The 21,618-nt window shown below is 42.0% G+C and overlaps 1 protein-coding gene and 1 pseudogene across 5 annotated transcripts in view; both read right to left on the bottom strand.

The window, feature by feature from the left end:
• The window catches only part of KCNH1 (potassium voltage-gated channel subfamily H member 1), a 353,228-nt gene extending 350,505 nt beyond the window's left edge, over window positions 1–2,723 (bottom strand). For 4 of the 5 annotated variants that reach the window (XM_019797426.2, XM_034666905.1, XM_034666904.1 and 1 more), the window contains exon 1: window positions 2,425–2,723. In XM_019797426.2, coding sequence (XP_019652985.1) covers window positions 2,425–2,503 — 79 coding nt within the window. In that variant the 5' untranslated portion in view covers window positions 2,504–2,723. Of the gene's footprint in view, window positions 1–2,417 lie in introns of all 5 variants that reach the window. The other variant, XM_034666902.1, reaches the window with a different exon arrangement.
• Window positions 2,548–21,618, bottom strand: part of LOC105236714 — a 32,650-nt pseudogene continuing 13,579 nt past the window's right edge.

The raw sequence follows: 21,618 nt of genomic DNA, 5'->3' as shown, positions 1-21,618 counted from the left end.
CACATATTTTTCTTCTATTTGTGTTTTGGAAACCTGATGAAAGGGATCACTAAAAGCTTAAATCCCACATGTCAAGATCAGAATATTTTCTTCTGAAATAATAGGTAACTTTAAAAGTTCATCCAACTCTCCTAGGATGTTTTGTTTGTGTTGATGTCATTTGTTTGGTTGGTTGGTTAGCTGAAGTCAAGCTGTTGGAATTGGTGCTGAAATTAAAATACCAATGCTAAAAATATTCCCAGCTACTTGGTCTATTGACATTCTATATATGCTTAGGAGAAGTGGCTCTAAGAAAATCAACTAAACTAGAGGATTCTGCCGTCTCAGTTCTAACATTCATTGTGTGTTTGTGTGGTATTAGTTTCACCATTCTTTTTTCTTTTTAAGATTTATGTATTTATTTTAGAGAGAGAGACAGAAAGTGCAAGCAGGGGAGGGGCAGGAGGGAGAATCCTCAAGCAGGCTCCCTGCTGAGCGCAGAGCCCAACACAGGGCTTGATCCCAGGACCCTGAGATCATGACCTGAGCTGAAATCAAGAGTCAGACACTCCACCGACTGAGTCACCCAGGTGCCCCTGGTTCCACTATTCTTAAGATCCTCCTTCAAGCCCAAGGAACCTTATAACTATACATGTAAGATTCTGTTACCTCTTCCTCCACTCAGAAACATTATATGACACATATTAGACACAAGGTTTCCCCTATAACTTAAAGAATACTGCCTCTTCACCCCCGCCAAAATGGAATTGTTATTGATATTTATGAGAAAGTTGGTGTCACTGGCACTGGGAGCCCCAAAGCTGTAAGACTGTCTCCACACCCCCTAACAGGTCAACAACCAGAGCAATCACAGCAAATTAACTCTGAAATAGCGATTTTATTTAAAGATCCATGAACACCTCTAGCTTTTTTATGACAGAAGAGTTCATTGTGACTACTCATGTAGTAATTATCATCCCCTTGAATCCCCATGTAATAGCTGTGACCTCATTCTAAAAGCCACCTCAGTTAGTTTGAGTGAGAAAGACCTTGAAGGGAAAGGTGACTAACCAGAAACTCCTCAATAGTCTTATTCTTAAGAGGCACACAATCAATAATCATTTCTAAAATATTTAAATAATACACAATAATATGCTATCCTAGTTGACAAGTTTTTTGGTTGGAAGCTAAACTTAAATCACTTTTTAATTCAAGAGTATTTCTTGGGAGCATAAGTCACTTTTTACGCTCTTCCCCTGAATCCCTAACCAAATCCAAATAGAAGTCCATGATTTTAAAACAAGCTCCTCCTTAAGGCTTTGAAGCTGTGATATTTCCGCGTTTTTAAAACCAATTTCCTAAGTTGGCTCTTCGTGTCATCTGCCTCTGGAAGGAGAGGAGTCCCAGAGCCTGTAAAGAGCATCTCCAGACTTGGCCCCCTTTGACTTCAGCTCTTTGATGAACGGGTGTGCACCACACCTTCCAGATTCCCACCTCCTATCTGCTAGGCAAGTGCTTTAGCCAGGATGCTTTGCTGTGGGTGCTAAAGGTATCGGAAATGTTTCCCTTTCCATCCCTGCTGCTAGGGCTCTCACCGTCCAGCGCTTAATGCCACTGTCCATCTTAATGCCACAGAGAAAGAGAGGAGAGGGGAGCACTGGTTTACTGGGAAAGGGATAGATAATTTACAGACTTGGTGAGCTTGGGAATATTTAGCTGAGCAAGACGTACAGGCATAAAATACTGCTGAGGTTTGGAAGAGAGGAACTACGGCAGGTCTGTCCCTGTGACCGCTTGGCCAGCTCTGCACCTATGCGCTCCATTTCCCATCTAAGTCCAGGAAACTCTGCCCCTCGGGAGACTTAACTTAACCTCCAAGAGGGTGGGTGGGTGAAGAGGTGGAACCGGGTAACCTGCAGCGCGTGCCCGCACCTCGGACTTTTCAGCTGCCCGATGGAAGGTGGAAGCGGCCGCCACCCCCCATCCCTCGGGAGCCCGGACCCGAGTGGCCTTCTCTACTGCTGGCTCTCCCTGGGGAGAGGCGGCGCCTGGGGTGCAGCCGGAGAACCCGGCGAGCCTCCGCGGACGGGTGGGCAGTGCCGATGGGGAGCGCGCTGCCGCTCGTGCCGCGTCCGGCTTCCCATCACTTTTCCCAGTACTTTGCCCATCAGCTGTCACGCTCTCTGGAGAGGAGACCGAGAAGGCGCGGGAAGCGCCCCAAAGGCGTCCCCAGCAGAGCTCTCCTCTTGGGATGGGGGCCCACAGACCTCGCCCCACCCTGCCCACCTAGCCTAGCCTCCGGGAGGCAGCCCCGGGCGCCCGCGCCGCGGCTCCCAGCAGAGCTCCGGGTTCTACTGCATCTGCTGGCGCCGGGCGGCGGGAGGCGTCGGCAGTAGAGGCACGGATAAAAAGCCTGGGTAACCGAAATCCGAATGCACCTCTTACCACTGGACCGCCGGACAATATTCTCCAGAAACGTGTTCTGCGGGGCCACCAGTCCTCTCCTGCCCCCGGCCATGGTCATCCTCCCGGCAGCTTGGGGTCCTGGGGGCGTCCCGGCGCGGCTTCTCAGGGCAGCAGGAAGCTGGGCGCCGGGCCCTCGCGCGATCCCGGCTCGAAGCGCCCCATGCGCCCCGCGGGGACCCGGGCGGCCAGGGGCGGTGGCTCCCTCCGGCTGCCACCCTCGCGCCCTCTTCGCGCCTCCCTCCCTGCGGCCCGCCTCGCAGAGCACTCGCGCGGGGCTCGCCTCGCCGCAGCCGCTTCCGGGTGGGCGGAGGGAGCCGCGGCGCCTGAGCCGGGGCGCCCCCTACTGGGCGCTGCCCCCCGCCGCCCCCCGCCGGCCTGCGGGAGAGTGAGCGGGGGGCTCCCGCAGCGGCCAGGAAGCGGCGGGCCGCGGTGGGCCGAGGCTGGGTTAGCAGCGCCACCCTCTGGGCACAGCCCGGCAATGGGTTCGGGATGCGCCTTGGGCTGGAGAGGAAGGTGTTCTGAGCCGTGTCCTAGGTGGATTCATTTCCAACAAGGTCACCGGGACCCTTGGGGGGACGTGATCCTGTAACCCTCTTCCTTCGCTCTGTTTCAGGCCGGAGCCTCTGGGAGCTCTGAAACTCTTGGAACACCTTCCCCCCTCTCAGGGTTTGTTAGCCTCGTTCGTGAAAGTTGCCGGTGTTGTATCAGGAGTTAAAGAAGTTGAGTTGTGAGAGGTCGGACTTGCAGAGTGACCGACTAACCGATCCAGCTCCAGAAGAACTATCTTGAGTTGTTAAAGATAACCAAAGGCACAAATGCAGGCTCTGGACCTTTGGTAAATTTGCTGAGTGACTGACCTGATTCCCAATCTTATCCAGCGTCTATTTTCACAAAAGGCCAAGAAAATATATGTATATATGCATAACTTTTTTTTTAGTCGGTCATAACAACCTGTTATGATCAATGTGTGAGGTTAGGGAACAGGAACAAACTGACAGACATTCAAACAGTGGGCTTGGCTCTGAGGGCAAATGCTTGGGGTGGAGGGATGGGGTGAGCAGCTTCCCCGACACTTAACATTAAGTAATAAGCACAACCTTGGCTTGAGAAGGACTGTTTACACCTCAAGGATGAGGTACTGGTCTCCCTTGATATGATTCTTCATATTACGTACACCAAAAGTTTCTCGGCAGAAGCTCACGTTTGCTCACTTTTCCTGGGCTCACTTACGTTGGGCCATTTCCACCCGCACAACTCTTTACCTGTCTATTTTACTGTATGTCCCCCCAGTGGGTGTGAATGGCTTGAGAGTTTTCCAGTTAGTTCCAGGCTAGAATAATAGTCAACACAAAAATGTTTAAAAGGGAAAAACAGACCCCACCACCTCAACTGTCCAGGTTAACTAAACTGACTCAATCTATTGTATTGCAGATACCCTGTCTCCATTTTCTAGTCTCAAAATACAAGGACTGACCCTTGCCCAGCAATGCCTCAGAGTTACCGTGAAGATCAAACATTATGCCGGGGCAGCACTCTAAACTGTGAAGTGTTATACCAAGGTGAGACATCGTCATTTGAGTGACTAAATAAATTGGGCCACTGAGGACATCATCGTGTGCAGGCACAAAGTAAAGAGATGATGGCTGATAGCCGAGGTCGGTAAGGCTTGTGTAGGCTTTGAAATCCAAGTAATGATACCTTTCTTCCATAGGATAACCCATCACATCAGACGCCCAACTGAGAGCTGTGATTTCTTAAGCCCTAGCTCCGTCTAGTGGTTCTTTGTTCCATTGCAAATGAGATAACAAAGGGTGGTTGATGAGAACTTATCTGAAATGTATTTGGTGCTGAGCTGGCTCAAGGGTGTCTACCCACTTCATTTGAATAAGTTCATTTGAATAAGGCTCTTAAGGTTATTTTATCTACTGCACAAACATGCCCAAGGGGAGATTTTTCCTGACAATATTAAAAACCCATCAAGCAACCTCATAACCCTGCTTGTGCAGGGAAGATAAAGAAGAGAATGGGGGGAAACTATCATAGAGAGTTAATAAAACTTCTCAGATTTTATGAGCTTTTGTGTTCTGTGGCTCAGATAAAAAAGAAACAGATGATATTCATTTGAGGTGAGAGATGTTAAAGCCTTTTACCTGATAAGAAAAATGAACAAGAAGATCGCTGCCATTTTAATTTTAAATGTATTACCATAGTGATTCTTATCATGCACTACATTGTGTGTGGGGGACACCGTTTTGAATACTATAAATTTTAGTGGCACACTTGAAGAGATTAAAAGACCTAAAAGAACACTAAAAAGTCAGCAGTCTTTAACCACCATCACTACTCAGTGTGACCGCGTCTCACAGTGTCTATGAAAGCACGTCTCAAAGAGAAAGCAAAGCATTCCCTTGCCCAACGCTCAACATTATGGGACTGTGGGAAGAGTCGTGTTCCGTCCCGTCCACATTCTCTTTGATAATTCACAGGCCAAGGTTGCACAGGCTCAGTAAACACACCATCTTTTGTGGGGCTGGTTTGACAATACGCTGTGCTTCTTACCTCTTACTTGACACCTTCTGTTCTCCACTCTACATTCAGTTCCAGGATCTGCTTAGCTTCACATTCTGAGATCTGTTACTGAAATGGAGGAATCTCAGTTGGAGCAAGCTTTCTTCTTACAAATTTGTCAAAATTGGGTAACACATTTGTAAAGGATTCACAATATACCAATGTGCACTGGCAAAGCAGTTGGGAGCGCCTGTATTTTTATATAACAGGCAAAGCCACTTTTCATTTAAAGGGACAATTTTAAATAACTGTGACCAGAATTCCAATTAAGCTGCCTCTGTCCCTCCCTGAAGAAAATGCGCTACCACTGTCTAGAACTTCTACCAAGAAGGATACACCAGTCTGAAATAAAAACTTGTAAACTTTGACTCCACTGTCTCTTGCCTACCCTTCTCAGCGATTCTCCTCCTATACTCTCCATCGTTTAGTTTACCTCTCAATTATAACATGAGTTTATATCTGTATCATACAATAGATGGAGAGCTCCTTGAAACAAAGATGAACTTTGCCAATCTTTGTCCTGACAAATGTAATTGATCCATGATGTAATTAGTGAGTTCACAGGGGATTGGTAGTGATGGAGGTACACCACAACAGAGAGAGCATGATGATGGATGTCTGCAGACTGGCCGGGAAAAGAGTCCAGGAGGTATCAGAAACATCTCTATGCCCAACAACAACAAAAAAATCTATCAAATGTATAGGAAGACAATGCCACACACTGGGGTGGGGGTTGGAAATGGCATCATGCAAAGACAGAAATTACATTTTTTTTCCCTTTTATTAAGACCATTAGGTATAGGTGACACATTTCAGAAAGCCAAGGACTCCTCAAACATGGGAGAGTCACCTATGAGTCCTGAAAGGCCTGGGAGCCAGAATGGCCAAGCAGGGATGCTTCATCATTACCAAACAATTAGCACCATCAGGAGAAATTGAATGTGGAGGTAACTTCACCAGTTCTGCCACCATGAGTGAAATATCTAAAACGGGGAATTTGTAGCAAGAGAAATTTCAGTTCCTATAACCCAATGACTGGTGTATTACTCATTATATTTAATTTCTGTTAACAAAAATTCTTTTCTAATAAACTTACAGGAAGAGAGGTGTGTAGGCCATATCCACTGCAAGGACCTGTTCTTTATTATAGATATCTCCTCTTGAGTGCTGGGAAAGGGAGAGAATCTGCCACAATGAGAATCATAGTCCATCAATCTATGTGACTGGGGGGAAAGGATGCACAAATGTGGGTGTTGCACTCAACTGTGGCTAACTCAATAGACATTTATAAATGTTTGTAGAATTGGGTTATGTCCTTCTAAATGCCCAAAGTTAATATCCTTCTTTCTCATTTCCTCTTACCATCAGAGAACAGGATCTGTTACTGCACTACCCCTCGTGGAAAATAATTAAAAGCCATTTACAACAGTTTCATTTTATTATAACAAACATTTGCTCAGAGACTAGCATATACCAGACACTGGGATAGATTCTAAGGATGGAAAGATGCTAACGATTGGCACTTGCCCTCGAGAAGCTCAATAAACACGTGGTGAGTGATTTGTTTCTTTATAATTTCCCTCCTTTCAGCTACTTTCCTCTCTCAGTTATACACTCTAAATCTTTCTTTCTTTGTCAAGAAATTATAGTTCAAAAAAAAATTATAGTTCAGCTTGATCTCATCACTGAAGGCTTTCCCATCTCCTCTGAACTGAGGCTTAGCTTTCCTCTAAGGTCTGGAAATCCCACTGATCCCCCTCATTTAGGGTATATTCATCTGCTGTGGCCTGTGTGCCTAGAAGCCAGAAGCTGCAGTGAGAATTCATCCAATCCCTCACTACCATATCCAAATCACTACTTTTCCACATTCATGTAAACGTTCTCCTTTGAAGACCATGATCAATAGAAATAACACTACTCTTCTTCATTTCTTAAAATAAATTTAGGGAAAATTTTATTCAGTTCTGAAAAAGTTGAGGTGTTTGTGGGACTTCACAAAGAAATATTGAGTAGGCAGGTGGATACACACAGGTGTAGAGCCCAAAAGACACATCTGAGTAGAGCCAGAGATTGGAAATCAACAATTTACAGACTTCTGAGGAGGCCGGGAAGGAGCAGTTTGGAAGCAGGGACAACACTGAGAAGTAGTTTTCTACAAGCGCAGAGGGAGAAAGTCTTTAAGTGGGAGAAATGAAGAACACCATCATATGCCATATGCTACAAACACTGGAAAATGTCCACTGGATCTAATGATTCATTGGTGATCGAGACCTTAGTAGATACATTTTCAGTGGAATACTGGGGAAGCAACCAAATTACAATGGGTTTAAAGAGTCTTTCTCACTTTGTATAACTTATACTTAACCTCCTCAGGTGTAATCTGCTGAAGAGCAAAGCAACCCTTGGTATCATAGATCAGATGGAAATTCTCCCCCGTCTTGTCAATGCTGGTGATAGCCATAAAACCAGCAGGGTAGGTTCCATCACTTTGGACCTTGCCATCGATTGTACTAAAATGCTGCATACAGATCTTCTTTACTTCATCTCCTCTTAGGGCCTACTTAAGTCTGTTCCTTGGGAAAAGATGAGAGGGAGACATTCTTGGTGTTTTGATTTTTTCCAGATTTTATTTATTTGTCAGAGAGAGCACGTGCACAAGCAGGGGCGAGCGGCAGGGAGAGGGAGAAGCAGGCTCCCCTCTGAGCAGGGAGCCCAATGCGGGTCTTGATCCCAGAACCCTGGGATCATGACCTGAGCTGAAAGCAGACCTTAACCGACTGAGCCACCCAGGCGTCCCATTGTAAACTTTCTTAGAGGTTGCCTACCACATCTGCTTCTGACCCAAAACTTCTATCTTTCCAATTTGATTATTCAACCACTGTCCACCACAAACAGCCTTCTGTATCTTTGGGACATTCAGGTCGCTGAACTCCCTGTTAGTTAACACTACCGCCACCACCACCATGTTTACTTCTCCTGTCATTCAGTTTTGATTACATGGTCTGTCAGTTTAGTAACTCTCTCACCAACATCTTAAACTCCTCTACCCTTATCATTTCATAAACCCAATCCCAGATAAATACACTATCTGTTCCCTCTGTGCCTGCATCTTGGCAGCTAAACCACGCTGAAGGCAATTGTGAAATAGGCCAGATGGGCATTGCTACCTATACCTGCAAGATTCCCTACCCTACCAGAGCCCTCAGCGAGCTGGCAGCCACTTTCTACCATTGCTACTGTTTTCTCATCTATTCCACGTTTTGAAATAGTAGTGTGTTCTGAATACCATCCCCAGCCTCCTTCTCAGAAGCTTACTATTACTGATTACACCTTTTCTATCCTATATCTTCATCATCTTCTCTCCACTGAATCCTTCCATTTGAATTAAAAAAAAAAAAAGCCTGATCCCGCTTCCCACTCTATCAACTGCTATCCTATATTTCTCCCCTTCTTCACTGCTGATCTTTAAAGAGTTGCCTAAAGTCACTATTTTCATTTCCTCAGATCCTATTCTCTCCTCAGTCCAATCCATCTCTCTCCCCTCCCAACACTCTGCAGAAATGGCTCTCACTAAGGTCATTGGTGAATATTTTCACTCTTCACAGCACTGGACCTCTTGTTGGCATTTGAAACATACTTTTCCCTTGGCTTCTGTGATGCCACATTCCTGATTTTCTTCCGGTGTCTCCATAGTGGCATTATTTACATTTATGCTGTCCTGGAATCTTTTAAACACATTCCCATATGTGGTCACTTTCTTCACGATGAGTCCAAACTCCCAAGGCAAAGACCTGGGCCTGCCTTGACAGCCTCCCTTGCAATCAAGCGTAAGTTTGTGACATTAAGTCTCACCACTTACTGCATGCACATGAGACTTGGAATTAGAAGAAAATGATAGAAGGAAGGAAACAAGTCAAACTAATTTTGCTGGCAGACGTTATTGTGAGGATTAAGATTTGGTAACATACATACAGCAACTAGAACAGGGCCTGGCACAGTGCAAGCACTATGGAAGCATTAGCTGTTATTATTCTTAAAGGAACACTGGTAGCTTTTGACAATTTGGGGGGATATAATAAACATCCTTAGTTATCATAAAAAACAGAGTTGGGCCTCATTACTCTATGGTATACAGTTTCAAATAACCCAAAAACTATTTATTTGTTTGTTTGTTTGTTTAAAGTAAGCTCCACACTGGGCCTGAGTAGGCTCAATGAGGGGCTTGAACTCAAGACCCTGAGATCAAGACCTAAGCTGAGACCAAGAGTTGGATGCTCAACTGACTGAACCATCCAGGCGCCCCCACCCCCAAAAAAAATTATTTTAAAAGAGTCCTATTTTCACTGTCACCCAAAGATTTTCATCAAATATAAGACACACAAAGCCACCTGAGGACCTGCTACCATAGCTATATTGCTGGTGAGAATCATGGACAGATAAACAGATAAAGAAGCAGACCAAGATGTTTAGCATGAATTATAGGAAGCTGGAAGATTCGGTGTGATTTCAGTCATGGTATCAAATGCCAAATCAATATTTCAGGGTCTGGCCATCTGCAAAAGGACATGGCCAACCTTCACACATTGAATTTATTCCCTTAGAAATTAAAAGAGAAAGAGGTGGGGGGTCAGGGGGACACTTTGTACTAGAGGACAGAAATTAACTCAATTAACCAGAGACAAGGACTCCCCTCCCTCACATTCCCCTAAACCCACCAAGGTTTGGGATTAACTATGACTGTAAATTGTGTAAAACAAGAAGAGCCTTTTCTTTTTTTAATGGATTACTGCTTTGCAAGGCAAAATGAAGAGTAAACAAATTCATAACGTAAGGCAATGGGAACAATGTCTGGCACATCACTGTTTGCCTGTTTGTTTTCGGTTGTACACTTTATGCCCTGCCATTCCCTTTTACTGTTTAAAACTGGTTGATGCAGCTAAGCTGCCTGCAGCTCAGGGGCTTGTGACAGGAGAGACACCGTGCAAGAAGAGCAAGAAGAAAAACCATGAATTCTAGGAGTTTACCTTTGAAGCTAAATTCTCCCCCTCCCCACTAATCTTTCCAGGAAGCTATAGCAGAGGTCTCTCTCTTTTTTTTTTTAATAACCCCCATCTGTGCTAGTGGTGTATTTACTTCCCCTATGTTTTAACTTTTTATTAGTTTCAGAGGTAGAATTTAGTGATTCATCAGTTGCTTATAACACCCAGGGTATCAAATGCCCTCCTTAATGCCCATCATCCAATTGTCCTTCCCCCCGACCCACCTCCCCTCCAGCACCCTGTTTATTTCCTAGAGTTCAGTGTCTCTTATGGTTTGCCTCCCTCTCAATTTTAATCTTATTTTATTTTTCTTTCCATTTCCCTATGTTCATCTGTTTTGTTTCTTAACTTCCACATATGAGTGAAATCGTATGGTATTTGTCTCTCTCTGGCTAACTTATTTCACTTAGCATAAAACCCTCTAGTCCACTCATGTTGCAAATGGCAAGGTTCCATTCTTTTTGACGGTTGAGTAATATTCCATTGTATATATATTCCACATCTTCTTTATCCATTCATCTGTCAATAGACATCTAGACTCTTTCCATATTTTGGCTGTGTGGACATTGCTGCTGTAAACACTGGGGTACATGTGTCCCTTCAAATCACTATGCTTGTAGCCTTTGGATAAATACCTAGTAGTGCAATTCCTGGGTCATAGGGTAGCTCTATTTTTAACTCTTTGAGGAACCTCCATACTGTTTTCCAGAATGGCTGAACCAGTTTGCATTCTGACTGGTATGAGGTGGTAATCTCATCGTGGTTTTGATTTGTATTTCCCTGATGTCAAGTGATGTTGAGCATGTTTTCATGTGTCTAGTTGCCATTTGTATATCTGCTTTGGAGAAATGTCTGATTGGAAGAACAAATATTGTTAAAATGTCTATGCTACCCAAAGCAATCTACACATTCAATGCAATCTGTATCAAAATACCATCAGCATTTTTCATATATTTGGAACAAATAATCCTAAAATTTGTACAAAACCATAAAAGACCCCAAATAGTCAAAGTAATGTTAAAAAAGAAAACCAAAGCCAGAGGCATCATAATTCCGGACTTCAAGCTGTATTACAAAGCTGCAGTCATCAAGACAGTATCGTACTGGCACAAGAACAGACACATGATCAATGGAACAGAATAAAAAACCCAGAAATGGACCATCAGCTCTATTGGTCAGCTAACCTTCAACAAAGCAGGAAAGAATATCCAATAGAAAAAGAACAGTCTCTTCAACAAATGGTGTTGGGAAAACTGGACAGCCACATGAAGAAGAATGAAACTGGACCAGTTTCTTACACCACACACAAAAATAAACTCAAAATGGATGGAAGACCTAAATGTGAGACAGGAATCTGTCAAAATCCTAAAGGAGAACCCAGGCAGCAACCTCTGTGACCTCAGCTGCAGCAACAGCTTGCTAGACATGTCTCCAAAGTCAAGGGAAATAAACACAAAAATGAACTATTGGGACTTCACCAAGTTAAAAAGCTTCTGCACAGCAAAGGAAAGAGTCAACAAAACTAAAAGGCAATCTATGGAATGGGAGAAGATATTTGCAATTGGCATATCAGATAAAGGGCTAGTATCCAAAATCTATAAAGAACTTATCAAACTCAGCACCCAAAAAATAAAAAATTCAGTCAAGAAATGGCCAGAAGATATGAACAGACATGTCTCCAAAGAAGATACACAAATAGCAGAGGTCTCATAAGAGAAGCCATGGACAGAGGCCATGAAGGTGCCCATTCCATGACAACACACTTAAGGTTGGCCCCATCTACCGCAGCCTGGCTTTCTACCCACTACGGTGACTGCTGCAGGTAGAGCCTTCCTCTCCAACCCAGGCCGGCAATCCTCAACCCCCACAGCTTTGTGAGCAGCAGTTTTTAAAGCCTCAACCACACAAAAGATTGTCCAACTGCACCCAGAGCATTTAGGAGAACAGCATAAGATTTTTCTCTCTGTGCTTAACATTGGGCAAGATTCTGACTTGAAAATTCAGCAGAATAGTAACTCTTACTTGTGCTTTTAAGTCACTGGGGAATCACTGTGACACTGTTTGGATAGCTTTAGTTTGTTCACATTATACACGATCTTGTGATCACAAAATTTCTCTCTACACCAGCATGGGATCCTACTCACCTCTGCTCTTCAAACGCCACTTTGTTTACTCATTGGCCATCTTTTTTCTGAAAAATACTGCCTCAGCGTCAACAGGCCCCTTCTGTGGCCACCTAATAAGTCACTTGGTAAAAAGTATCTTCCAGTAAGAACTATATAGCATGAATTCTCAAGAGCCTTAATACAATTTACCTCTATAAAGTATTGACTAGTACAATACAGTTCCAAAAGTATTATTATGTATCATCCCAAGAAGGAAGAAAGTAGAGAAGAACATAACAAAACCAGAGCACTACAGCTATGCAAATAGTTCACATTTAGGACATAAATACAGAAATGACAAAAGATAAATGCCAGTTGTATTAACTTATAAACCAAGTGCCAGGAACTAACTCCCTTAATATTCTGAGAATTGTGATAAATGTTACAGGCAACCAAACCTTATTCTTAGAGCAAGTAAATGAATATATAAAGCAGAGGACGACTATTTATAGAATATGTTTGCATAAAAATGCAACAAATGACAGAAAATATGGAATTCCTCAAAGTCCCTTTTGCTCTTACCTTCTTTGTTAAAGAAAATAATATTTGAATTAATTCAACCTTCCAACATCGTACAGAAGAAATTGAAGTCTAAGATATGGAAAAAATGTATTAAGAAACCGTACAGCTAGTTCAAGTTAATTCAAGCCTCCAAACCCAGCAGAATGAAACACTAGAGTAACCAGAAGCCTAAGCACACAAATGGTTTCCCAATTCTGTTCAAAAGGAGAAAGAAATAATTTTTTTTAAAAAAAACCCACTGTTTAGCAAGCTAGTGATGCAGATTCTGCACAAACTGTAGATAGGTTATTAAGTACACAGGTTGAGACTATGTAGAAAGGTCTGAGTCAACCACTGGGAACTAGAAATGGGAGCAAAGAGAGGAAGAAAGGAGCAGAAGATGGTAGAGGAAGAGAAAGGGAGTACAAAGAAAAATTGTGAATTCCTTGGAAATGCACCAAAAAGATTACTGGACGTCTTTAATGAAAACCAAGTGGTGTCTAGCACATCCTCCAAAGATACCTGGTTTTATGGGGTCTTTGTGCCCTTCGCGGCCTTTGAGCTACTAATAACTCTGTAATTTGTAGACAACTTAGAGCAGTGCAAATTAATTTTGTCCAGAGGTGCACAAATGCATTTTCTTCTGATGAAGAATTGATCTTCTTCCCCCAATGTGGAATAAACCAGTTTTGCATTTCTGAAGCAAATTTATCTCTGTGTTCTTGATGGCTTGTGTGGCCCATATATGTTTCTGCTCTCTAGACTGTCCTTTGAACGTGTTGTAGCATCTTACTAGTTCCCACATTAATTAATGAGTTAAATAAAATCTTTGATTTTTTAAAAATTTTATATTGTATAAGAGGCACGACTTTCCCTTTAAAATATATATTTCTGGTGGCTCAGTCGGTTAAAGCGTCTGCCTTCGGCTCAGATCATTGTCTCAGGGTCCTGGGATTGAGTCCCGCATCAGGCTCTCCTTTTGGCATCAAGTCTGCTTCTCCCTCTCCCTCTGTGCTATCTCTCGCTCACTTTCACTCTCTCTTAAATAAATAAATAATCTTTAAAAATATATATTTTTTTTAAATGGGAGGAGGGAAGGGACTTCCAGGAAGAAGTAGTGACACTTTTTAAAATATGGAAATGAAGAAAAACATAGTATGTTGATAGCAGAAATAGCACGTACACTAGTGGGAAGATGAGGCTGGAAATGTAAGCCAAAATTAGGTCAATGGAAGCAACAAATGTATTGTCTTAACAGTTGGCACCAGAATTCCTCTTGGGGAGGTTACTGTAATTTTTTGAGCCAATATTTGGACTGCTGCTTATTGGTAGACCAAAGAGTATGAATATCAGCAGGCACCATGGTAAATATTTTAGAAAGTGGCTAGAGTGGTCTTCCTAAAGCAAAGAAAGAAATATATTTTAGCTTCTAAACGGAGGGTAAGAGGAGAATCAGAGATACAATGCACAGTTGGAGACCATGCAGGGTAAAAGTCCAGTAATGTGGGAGTAGCTAAAAGGCATTTCAAAAAAAGAATATCTGGGGCGCCTGGGTGGCTCAGTCATTAAGCGTCTGCCTTCGGCTCAGGGCGTGATCCCAGAGTCCTGGGATAGAGCCTCGCATCAGGCTCCTCTGCTGGGAACCTGCTTCTTCCTCTCCCACTCCCTCTGCTTGTGTTCCCTCTCTTGCTGGCTGTCTCTCTGTCAAATAAATAAATAAAATCTTAAAAAAAAAAGAATATCTAATGTTCAATTTGAAGTCATTTGCACTGATACAATAGAAATCTCCCCCAAATTAGCTTTATGTCAGCTAACCTCAAAGCCAAATTGGGGGGGGGGCAGTTCTTAAATGCTTATAGAACTTACAAAGAAGCAGAATTCCATACCTGCAGAGGCACTACCCACTAAAACCTGAGCCCAGAAGTAGGAGTATTCATGCAGAAGATGCAGAGACACAGAGATCTTGGCGAGAAATATGAATTTCCTAGAATTGAGGTGATCCTATTTCGGTCTCAGTGGGTGATAGATCCACAGCTGATATGTGGCTTACATAAACCAAAAATACAAACTTTCTACTTGGTCTTGGAGATGATAAAGAGCCCCTGAGGTGACCAGCATGCCAAGACAACTGTGCCTAGAGGTTAGGGGATGACATGAAAAAAGACAATCAAGTTATCAATCAGGGTTGGGAAGGCAACCAGGGAAGAGTTGCAAATTACAGAGCATTTTAGTTTGTGAATGGGGAAAATTATTTCACATGGGGACATTAAAAATAAACTCATTAAACCCAGGGCAGAGAGCCTGGGTTTGACAAAGTAATGGAAAGAAAGTAATGGAATTGACAGATTGTCAATTGACAAAGTGATGGAAAGAAGTCCAGACAGCTATTCAGATCACCAAGTCACTGTCCTATACTTCTAGTTTCTACCAGAGAGGACAAGTCTCAAATTAACTTCCCACGTTGTCAGCATTTAAGAAATCACGTTAGCATCAGTGCAGGGGAAAATGGGAAATATGTGTGAGTTGCTTCCTAGGGAGTACTGACATTTTCCAGAAATGGATTATGGAAGGACCATCTCTCTTATTACCCACAAACACTTTTGAGGATCAACTTTTACTGAGATCCCGTTGATTTGGAGCGAGCTCAGCACTGAAGAGCAGAGGAAAAAAAAATAATCTCCTATTGGAGGTCAGCGTTGTGGTTGAAAATATGAGTTTTGAAGTCAAATAGAACCATTTTGAGACTCAGCTCTACCCCTTATTGGCTGTGTGATCTTGGACACTTCACTTAACCTCTCTGCTCCTCTGCTTTCATCTATAAATGAGGGTTAGTAACATTAACTTTCTTAAGAGCATGAGGATTCAACAGCAACACCAACAGTAACGCTAGCTAAGCACCTAATACATTGTATGAAGCACTGGATTTATAGGAACAGGCACCATCCCTGGATCTCCTAGTGGTAAGCACTATTCTCTTTCCCAATCTGAATAATTTCCTCATACACATGTGCCAATCCAGTACTTTGCTGAATACTCAAGGGGACCTTCTTCAGGCACTAGCCACATTTCATGTGCTCAATAGCCCCATGTGGTTAACAGCTAATGTTTTGAGCAGCACAGATATGGAACATTTCCATCATCACAGTGTTGTACTAGAGCCAGACTTGCCTAACTTCAAGTTGATTCTCAGTCTGTCAGTGCTTCTCAAAAATTTACTGTGCGTGTAGATCAGTTCGGGATCTTGTCAAAGTGCAGACTGTGATTCAAGAATTCTGGATAGTACCTGAGAATCTTCATTTTCAACCTGATGTCAGGCGATAATAATGCTGTGGGTTAGCAGACAGCATTTGAGTAACACTGTAAACCATTAGATACAAAGATTTAAATTTCCATACATTATTAAGTTGGTGTGTGTTTCTTTCATGGGAAAAACATACTGAAACAACAACAAAATCACCTGACAGTGAGAAAAGATCAGTGTAACATTTCTTAACCTTTCTTACTTGCAATACTTTTAGTACCTAACTCACAACTCTAATTTTATACAGAAGTTAATTTCCGACAGGGAATCAGGAAGTTTAAGTTTCATGTTTGCTGAATCTCAGTGTGAACAGACCGTTCATGTTAAGGGGAGAAAATGGTGTTCAGTATGTGCTTAAACTGATTCACACCAGTTTATGAGAATTAATTTTTACATTTTCAGGAACTTTGCAAGCCAGTTGCTAAAGAAAGTCATTATTCAACATTAAATTAAATTAGAATTAAATAAATTATATTAAAAATAAAGATAAATACTCAAAACTCATCGCATTCTAATTATTTTACTACTTTACTGTATACTATTTATTTACTTTTATTACTTTACTATTATCTGCCTTCTTGAAGTTATTTGCACCTATTTTTTCTGTCCAGTGGAAATGCTACAAAGTGGTGTGCTACTGCACGTTGGTAGCTTGGAAGTGGCCATGGTGGGAGAATTTCCACCATAGAAACAAGCAAATATTGCAAATACACGCTTCCCCCCTTTTCCCCCTATGGTTGATTGTTACACATTTACCAGCATGCATGTGATGGTTTTGCCTTAAGAATGAAAATAAATTGGGACACCTGGGTGGCTCAGTCGGTTAAGCAACTGCCTTCGGTTTGGGTCATGATCCCAGGGTCCCAGGATGGCGTCCCACAGTGGGCTTCCTGCTCAGTGGGGATTCTGCTTCTCCCTCTGCCTGCTGTTTCCCCTGCTCTGTCTGACAAATAAATTTTAAAAATCTTAAAAAAAAGAATGACAATAAATTCACAAAGGACAATCATTCAGTTGCGCCTTCAACTGCTTTAATATTTCTCATCAATCCTTAGGGCTATCTTGGAACAGACATTTTGAAACATGGAAGGAACATAATAACTGAGCTTAAGAACAGAAAGATAGTTTACCCAGGAGAAAAGCTAGATTCTTAGACCCAGAGAATCCCACATGCCATTTGATACAGCCTTCTACCCACCCCGGGAACCATGAGGATACACAAGATCGTGATGAAGGAAACAGCTTTGTTTTTAACAAACAGAAATCCCAATCATTTACATGACAGAGACAAAGCAACCAAGCAGGATTGTTCCTTCCAAGGGCCTTCCTGCCCCCCCACTTCCCAACACCCCCCAGAATGCTCAAGGAGTGGACCCTGCTTTACCATCATCACAATTCCCAGATCTTTTATGATGCAGAATTAGGGAGAATGGGTAAGGAAAGTAAGAACAGAATGTAGGGCATGGGGAGAGGAAATGAGATCTAAGTAGATACCTGAAGGAATTATCCCTTCTAAAAATCATTTGGTGTAGGGAGCATAACAGGTTGAGGAATTAGAAGGCCAGAGGTGGTGAAGCTAAGAGCATGAGAGATGTGTCTAGTGATGTGTTAATGAGGCGATTAGGTCCGACCTTGTTGACCCAATGAAAGGTTTACTCTACCAAAAAGCAACAGAAAGCCACTGAAGGATTTTAAAGAGAGGAGTCATAGGATGAGATGTGCATTTTAGAAAGATCATGTCAGCTGCAGTGAAAAGTATATATTAGAATGGGCTAAGCTTGGGGGCAGTGACCAATTGGTGATTATAAAGTAAACTTAAGGTAGTTAGGGGATATTTATATCTTTACAGGAGGAGGTAGAGCGGGAGCAGGTAAATCAGACAGAAAGAGAAGTTTCATTTGGGCTATCGAAAAGTCACTTGACTACCCAGGATCTTAATTTTCTCATTTTAGAAAATGGCATCCTACCTGGCCCTGCAGAGTCCTCCCTCCCTTATCACAATGATACAGAACCTATTTTATGTGCAATGTGCTCAGGGTAAACTTGTAGCATTCCAAAGAGAATTCCAGAAAGAATTTAATTTTTGTGAAGTGCCTCTCTTCTACGGAATAAAAGCATTTTATTAATACTCTCATGAGCCTTTTGGTTTCCTGTGAAGCTGGAATAATCAACAAACACAATTGATTGGCTCAATAAAAGGGTAAAGCATTCACTGGCCTATTGATAAACTATCCAGAGAGACAGAGTTCTTTCCTTTGAGAATTTTCCACGCCATCAACATTGATAAACTAAATGCATCCTCTAAGCCACCTTGAAAGATTAAGATTCATCTTTAAGAACTCCAAGGATCCAGAAGTCAAGACCAGTGAACAACTATGATTTAGTTTATTTGTAAAAAGTATATATGTGTTTTCAGCCTATTATTAATCACTAATGATACCATATTTTGCATATATATTTTCCTTAGATTTTTTTAGTTTGAAATAACTTGGTTCCAATTGTTATGCATTGGTATTATCATAATTATCACACCTAAAAATGCAAGGCAATAGATTCTTTCACTGTTGTTAAAACTGTCTTCATTCATTCTTTCTCCACAAGAGTTATACCTAAACATGTCAATCTTTTAAGGACTCATTAAAAAAAGTGACTCTGTTTTGAGAACATTCAGTGCCTATATATTTTAATTAAATATCTGTAGAATTTATAAGGAACATAATATGTATCTTTCATACATACACACACGCATGCACCTGTGCACATACATACATATATATGTATACCATTCTAGAAAAAGAAATTGACTTTGGTGGAATATTTGTAATTCTGCCCCCTAAGAGATGAAAGGTTATTTGAAACCTAGAATTCATATCAGACTGTGAAGGTTAGATATAAACTTGATGAAGTTTGATAGACCAGAAAGAATACCTTCCAAATTCAAAGTCAACCATAGGACTAAGAACCTATGATCACTGGGATATCAAACAGCTGAAATTCATCGCAGTATCATCAGAGTTGTAAACCTGAAGAGAGATGGGAAGTAGATAGTATAGCAATAGTGTCCAAACGTTAGAATAACCCAAGAAGAGCCCAAGATACATTAGATAGTAAAGGAGGGAGTCCCCCAGGAAAGCAAGCGTACTTCTCATCATTTGGACTGCATGTAAGACCTACATAATGTACACGCTCTCACAACTTTGAACGCTGAAGGCCTCCTCGCAGGTGAGGTGTCCGGGTTTCAGTTCTACAGCTCTGTCCTTTCGTTCAGCAGATATTGAGCGTCTCAGTGTGCTACATCCCATACCGAGGTCAAGCATAAGTTCTTGTGTTAAAATGGGGGCAAGCAAAGAAAATGAAAATTAGGTGATGGGCTTGAGCAGAGTTCCACAGAGTACTGAGGGTTGGGAGGTCAAGCATTAGAAACAGTAGCAAAAGTAGCTCTGTTTAGGGTACACTTACATGCCTGGCACTGTTCTGAACCTTTTATATGCATTGACCCATTAATTCTTTACAACAACCTAAGAAGTAGGTATAATTTTCATCCCCACTTTACAGAGGAGGAAATGGTGGTACAGAGAGTTCATGTTATCTGGCCAAGGTCACACTAAATTTCCCACCAAAACTTCAGGCTGCTCCCAGACAAATGTCTGGATCACCTCCAAAGAAGCGATAGAGAATAGGAATAATAATAACAATAATAATATTTGTTCAGTGCCAGTACCAGGCATTTTTTCTAAGTGTTTTATTTATATTAACTCATTAATCCTCACAATAACCCTCTCTTTTTTTGGACATTCTTTTTTTAATTAATAAACTATTTTTTGGAGCAACTCAAGGTTCACAGAAAAATTGTGTGGAAAGTATAGGGAATTCCCATATACTCTGTTTTCCCTCCTCCCTCCACCCCACCATGCATAGTTTTCCCTATTATCAACATCTTGCATTAATGTAGTACTTTTTTTTTTTACAATTGATGACCTAATATTGATGCATTATTACTAATTAGGCTCCGTAGTTACATCGGGGTTGACTCTTTGTGTTGTACAGTTCTGTGGGTTTTAACAAACGTGTAATGACATGTGTCCACCATTACAGTATCATACAGAATAGTTTCACTGCCCTAAAATTCCCGAGTTCCACCTAGTCGTCCCTCCCTCTACCCCTGGATCCCTGGCAACTACTGCTTTTTCCTTTCTTCATAGTTTGCCTTTTTCAGAATATGCTAAGGTTGAAATCATATGTGTAGACTTTTCACAATGGCTTTTTTCACTCAGCAGTATGCATTTAGGCTCTTCCACGTCTTGTGCAGCTTGATAGCTCGTTTCTTCATATTGTTAAATAATCTTCCATTGTAATGATGTGCCAGGCTGTTTACTCATTCACCTATTGAACATCTTGGTTGCGTCCAACTTTTGGCAATGATGAATAAAGCTGCTATAAATGTGCAAGTTTTTGTGTGGACATGTTTTCAACTTGTTCAAGTAAATGTTGAAGAGTATGACTGCTAGATTGTATGGTAAGAATGTGTACATTTATAAGAAACCACCAAACTGGGGACACCTGGGTAGCTCAGTTGGTTAAGCATCTGCCTTTGGCTCAGGTCATGATCTGGGGTTCCTGGGATCGAGTCCTGCATTGGGCTCCTTGCTCATCAGGGCCTGCTTCTCCTGCCTGATGCTCCCCTGCTTGTGCTCGCTCACTCTCTCTCTGACAAATAAATAAAAATCTTTAAAAAAATAAACCTCCAAACTGTCTTCCAAAGTGACCGTAGCATTTTGCATTTCCACGAGCAATAAACGAGAGTTCCTGTTGCTCCATATCCTCCCCAGTATTTGGGGTTGTCAGTGTTTTGGGTTTTAGCTATTCCAATAGGTGCGTGATGGTATGTCACTGTTGTTTTCATTTGCAATTTCTTAATGACATACGATGTTGATCATCTTTTTATATGCTTATTTGCCATCTGTCCAGATCCTTTGCCCATTTATTAACTGGGTTAAGAACCCCATTTTCAGATGAGGAAACTGAGGCACAGAGGGGTTCCACAAATTGCCCAGGGTTACACAGCAGGGGGTTGAGGCCAGGCAGGAGGGCTCAAAGCCCATAGTTGTAATCACTATTCTGTAATGCCTTCAGGATTCAGGTCTGGAGTTAAAAAACTTAGGTCTCCAGGCTGGCTGTGAAGTGCACGTGGTGTCTAACCTCGGGTAAATTATTTAATCTCCCCAAGCCTCAGTTTCTTCTGTAATATGAGGAAAATAGGTTTCAGTGTTGCTGTTAGAATTAAATGAAACAAAGTAGAGAAAGTGCTGAACTTGTTCTCCAAACGTAGCAGCTGCCAATAAATGGTAGCTATTATTAGTCCAACGCCACATGAAAGAAAGAGAGATGACTGCTGTAGCCATAAGAATTAGCACCTGCCTCGAAACTAAAATAGATCAGTCTGGGGCTTTATATTCTATAGAAACTCAGACATTTCTCGGTGAGGTTTTCATGAACAGTTGTCAGCTGACACATCAACTCCTTACACCTCGTGCCCATGCAGGAATAAAGGGGACTCCAGTTTCTTAAAAGAAGAATAGAATTTTACTGTATTCTATTTCCT

This window comes from Ailuropoda melanoleuca, chromosome 8 (assembly GCF_002007445.2).
Source record: "Ailuropoda melanoleuca isolate Jingjing chromosome 8, ASM200744v2, whole genome shotgun sequence".
NCBI lineage: Eukaryota > Metazoa > Chordata > Mammalia > Carnivora > Ursidae > Ailuropoda > Ailuropoda melanoleuca.
The sequence above is the reverse complement of the archived record's forward strand: the minus strand, read 5'-3'. Positions and strand labels throughout refer to the sequence as shown.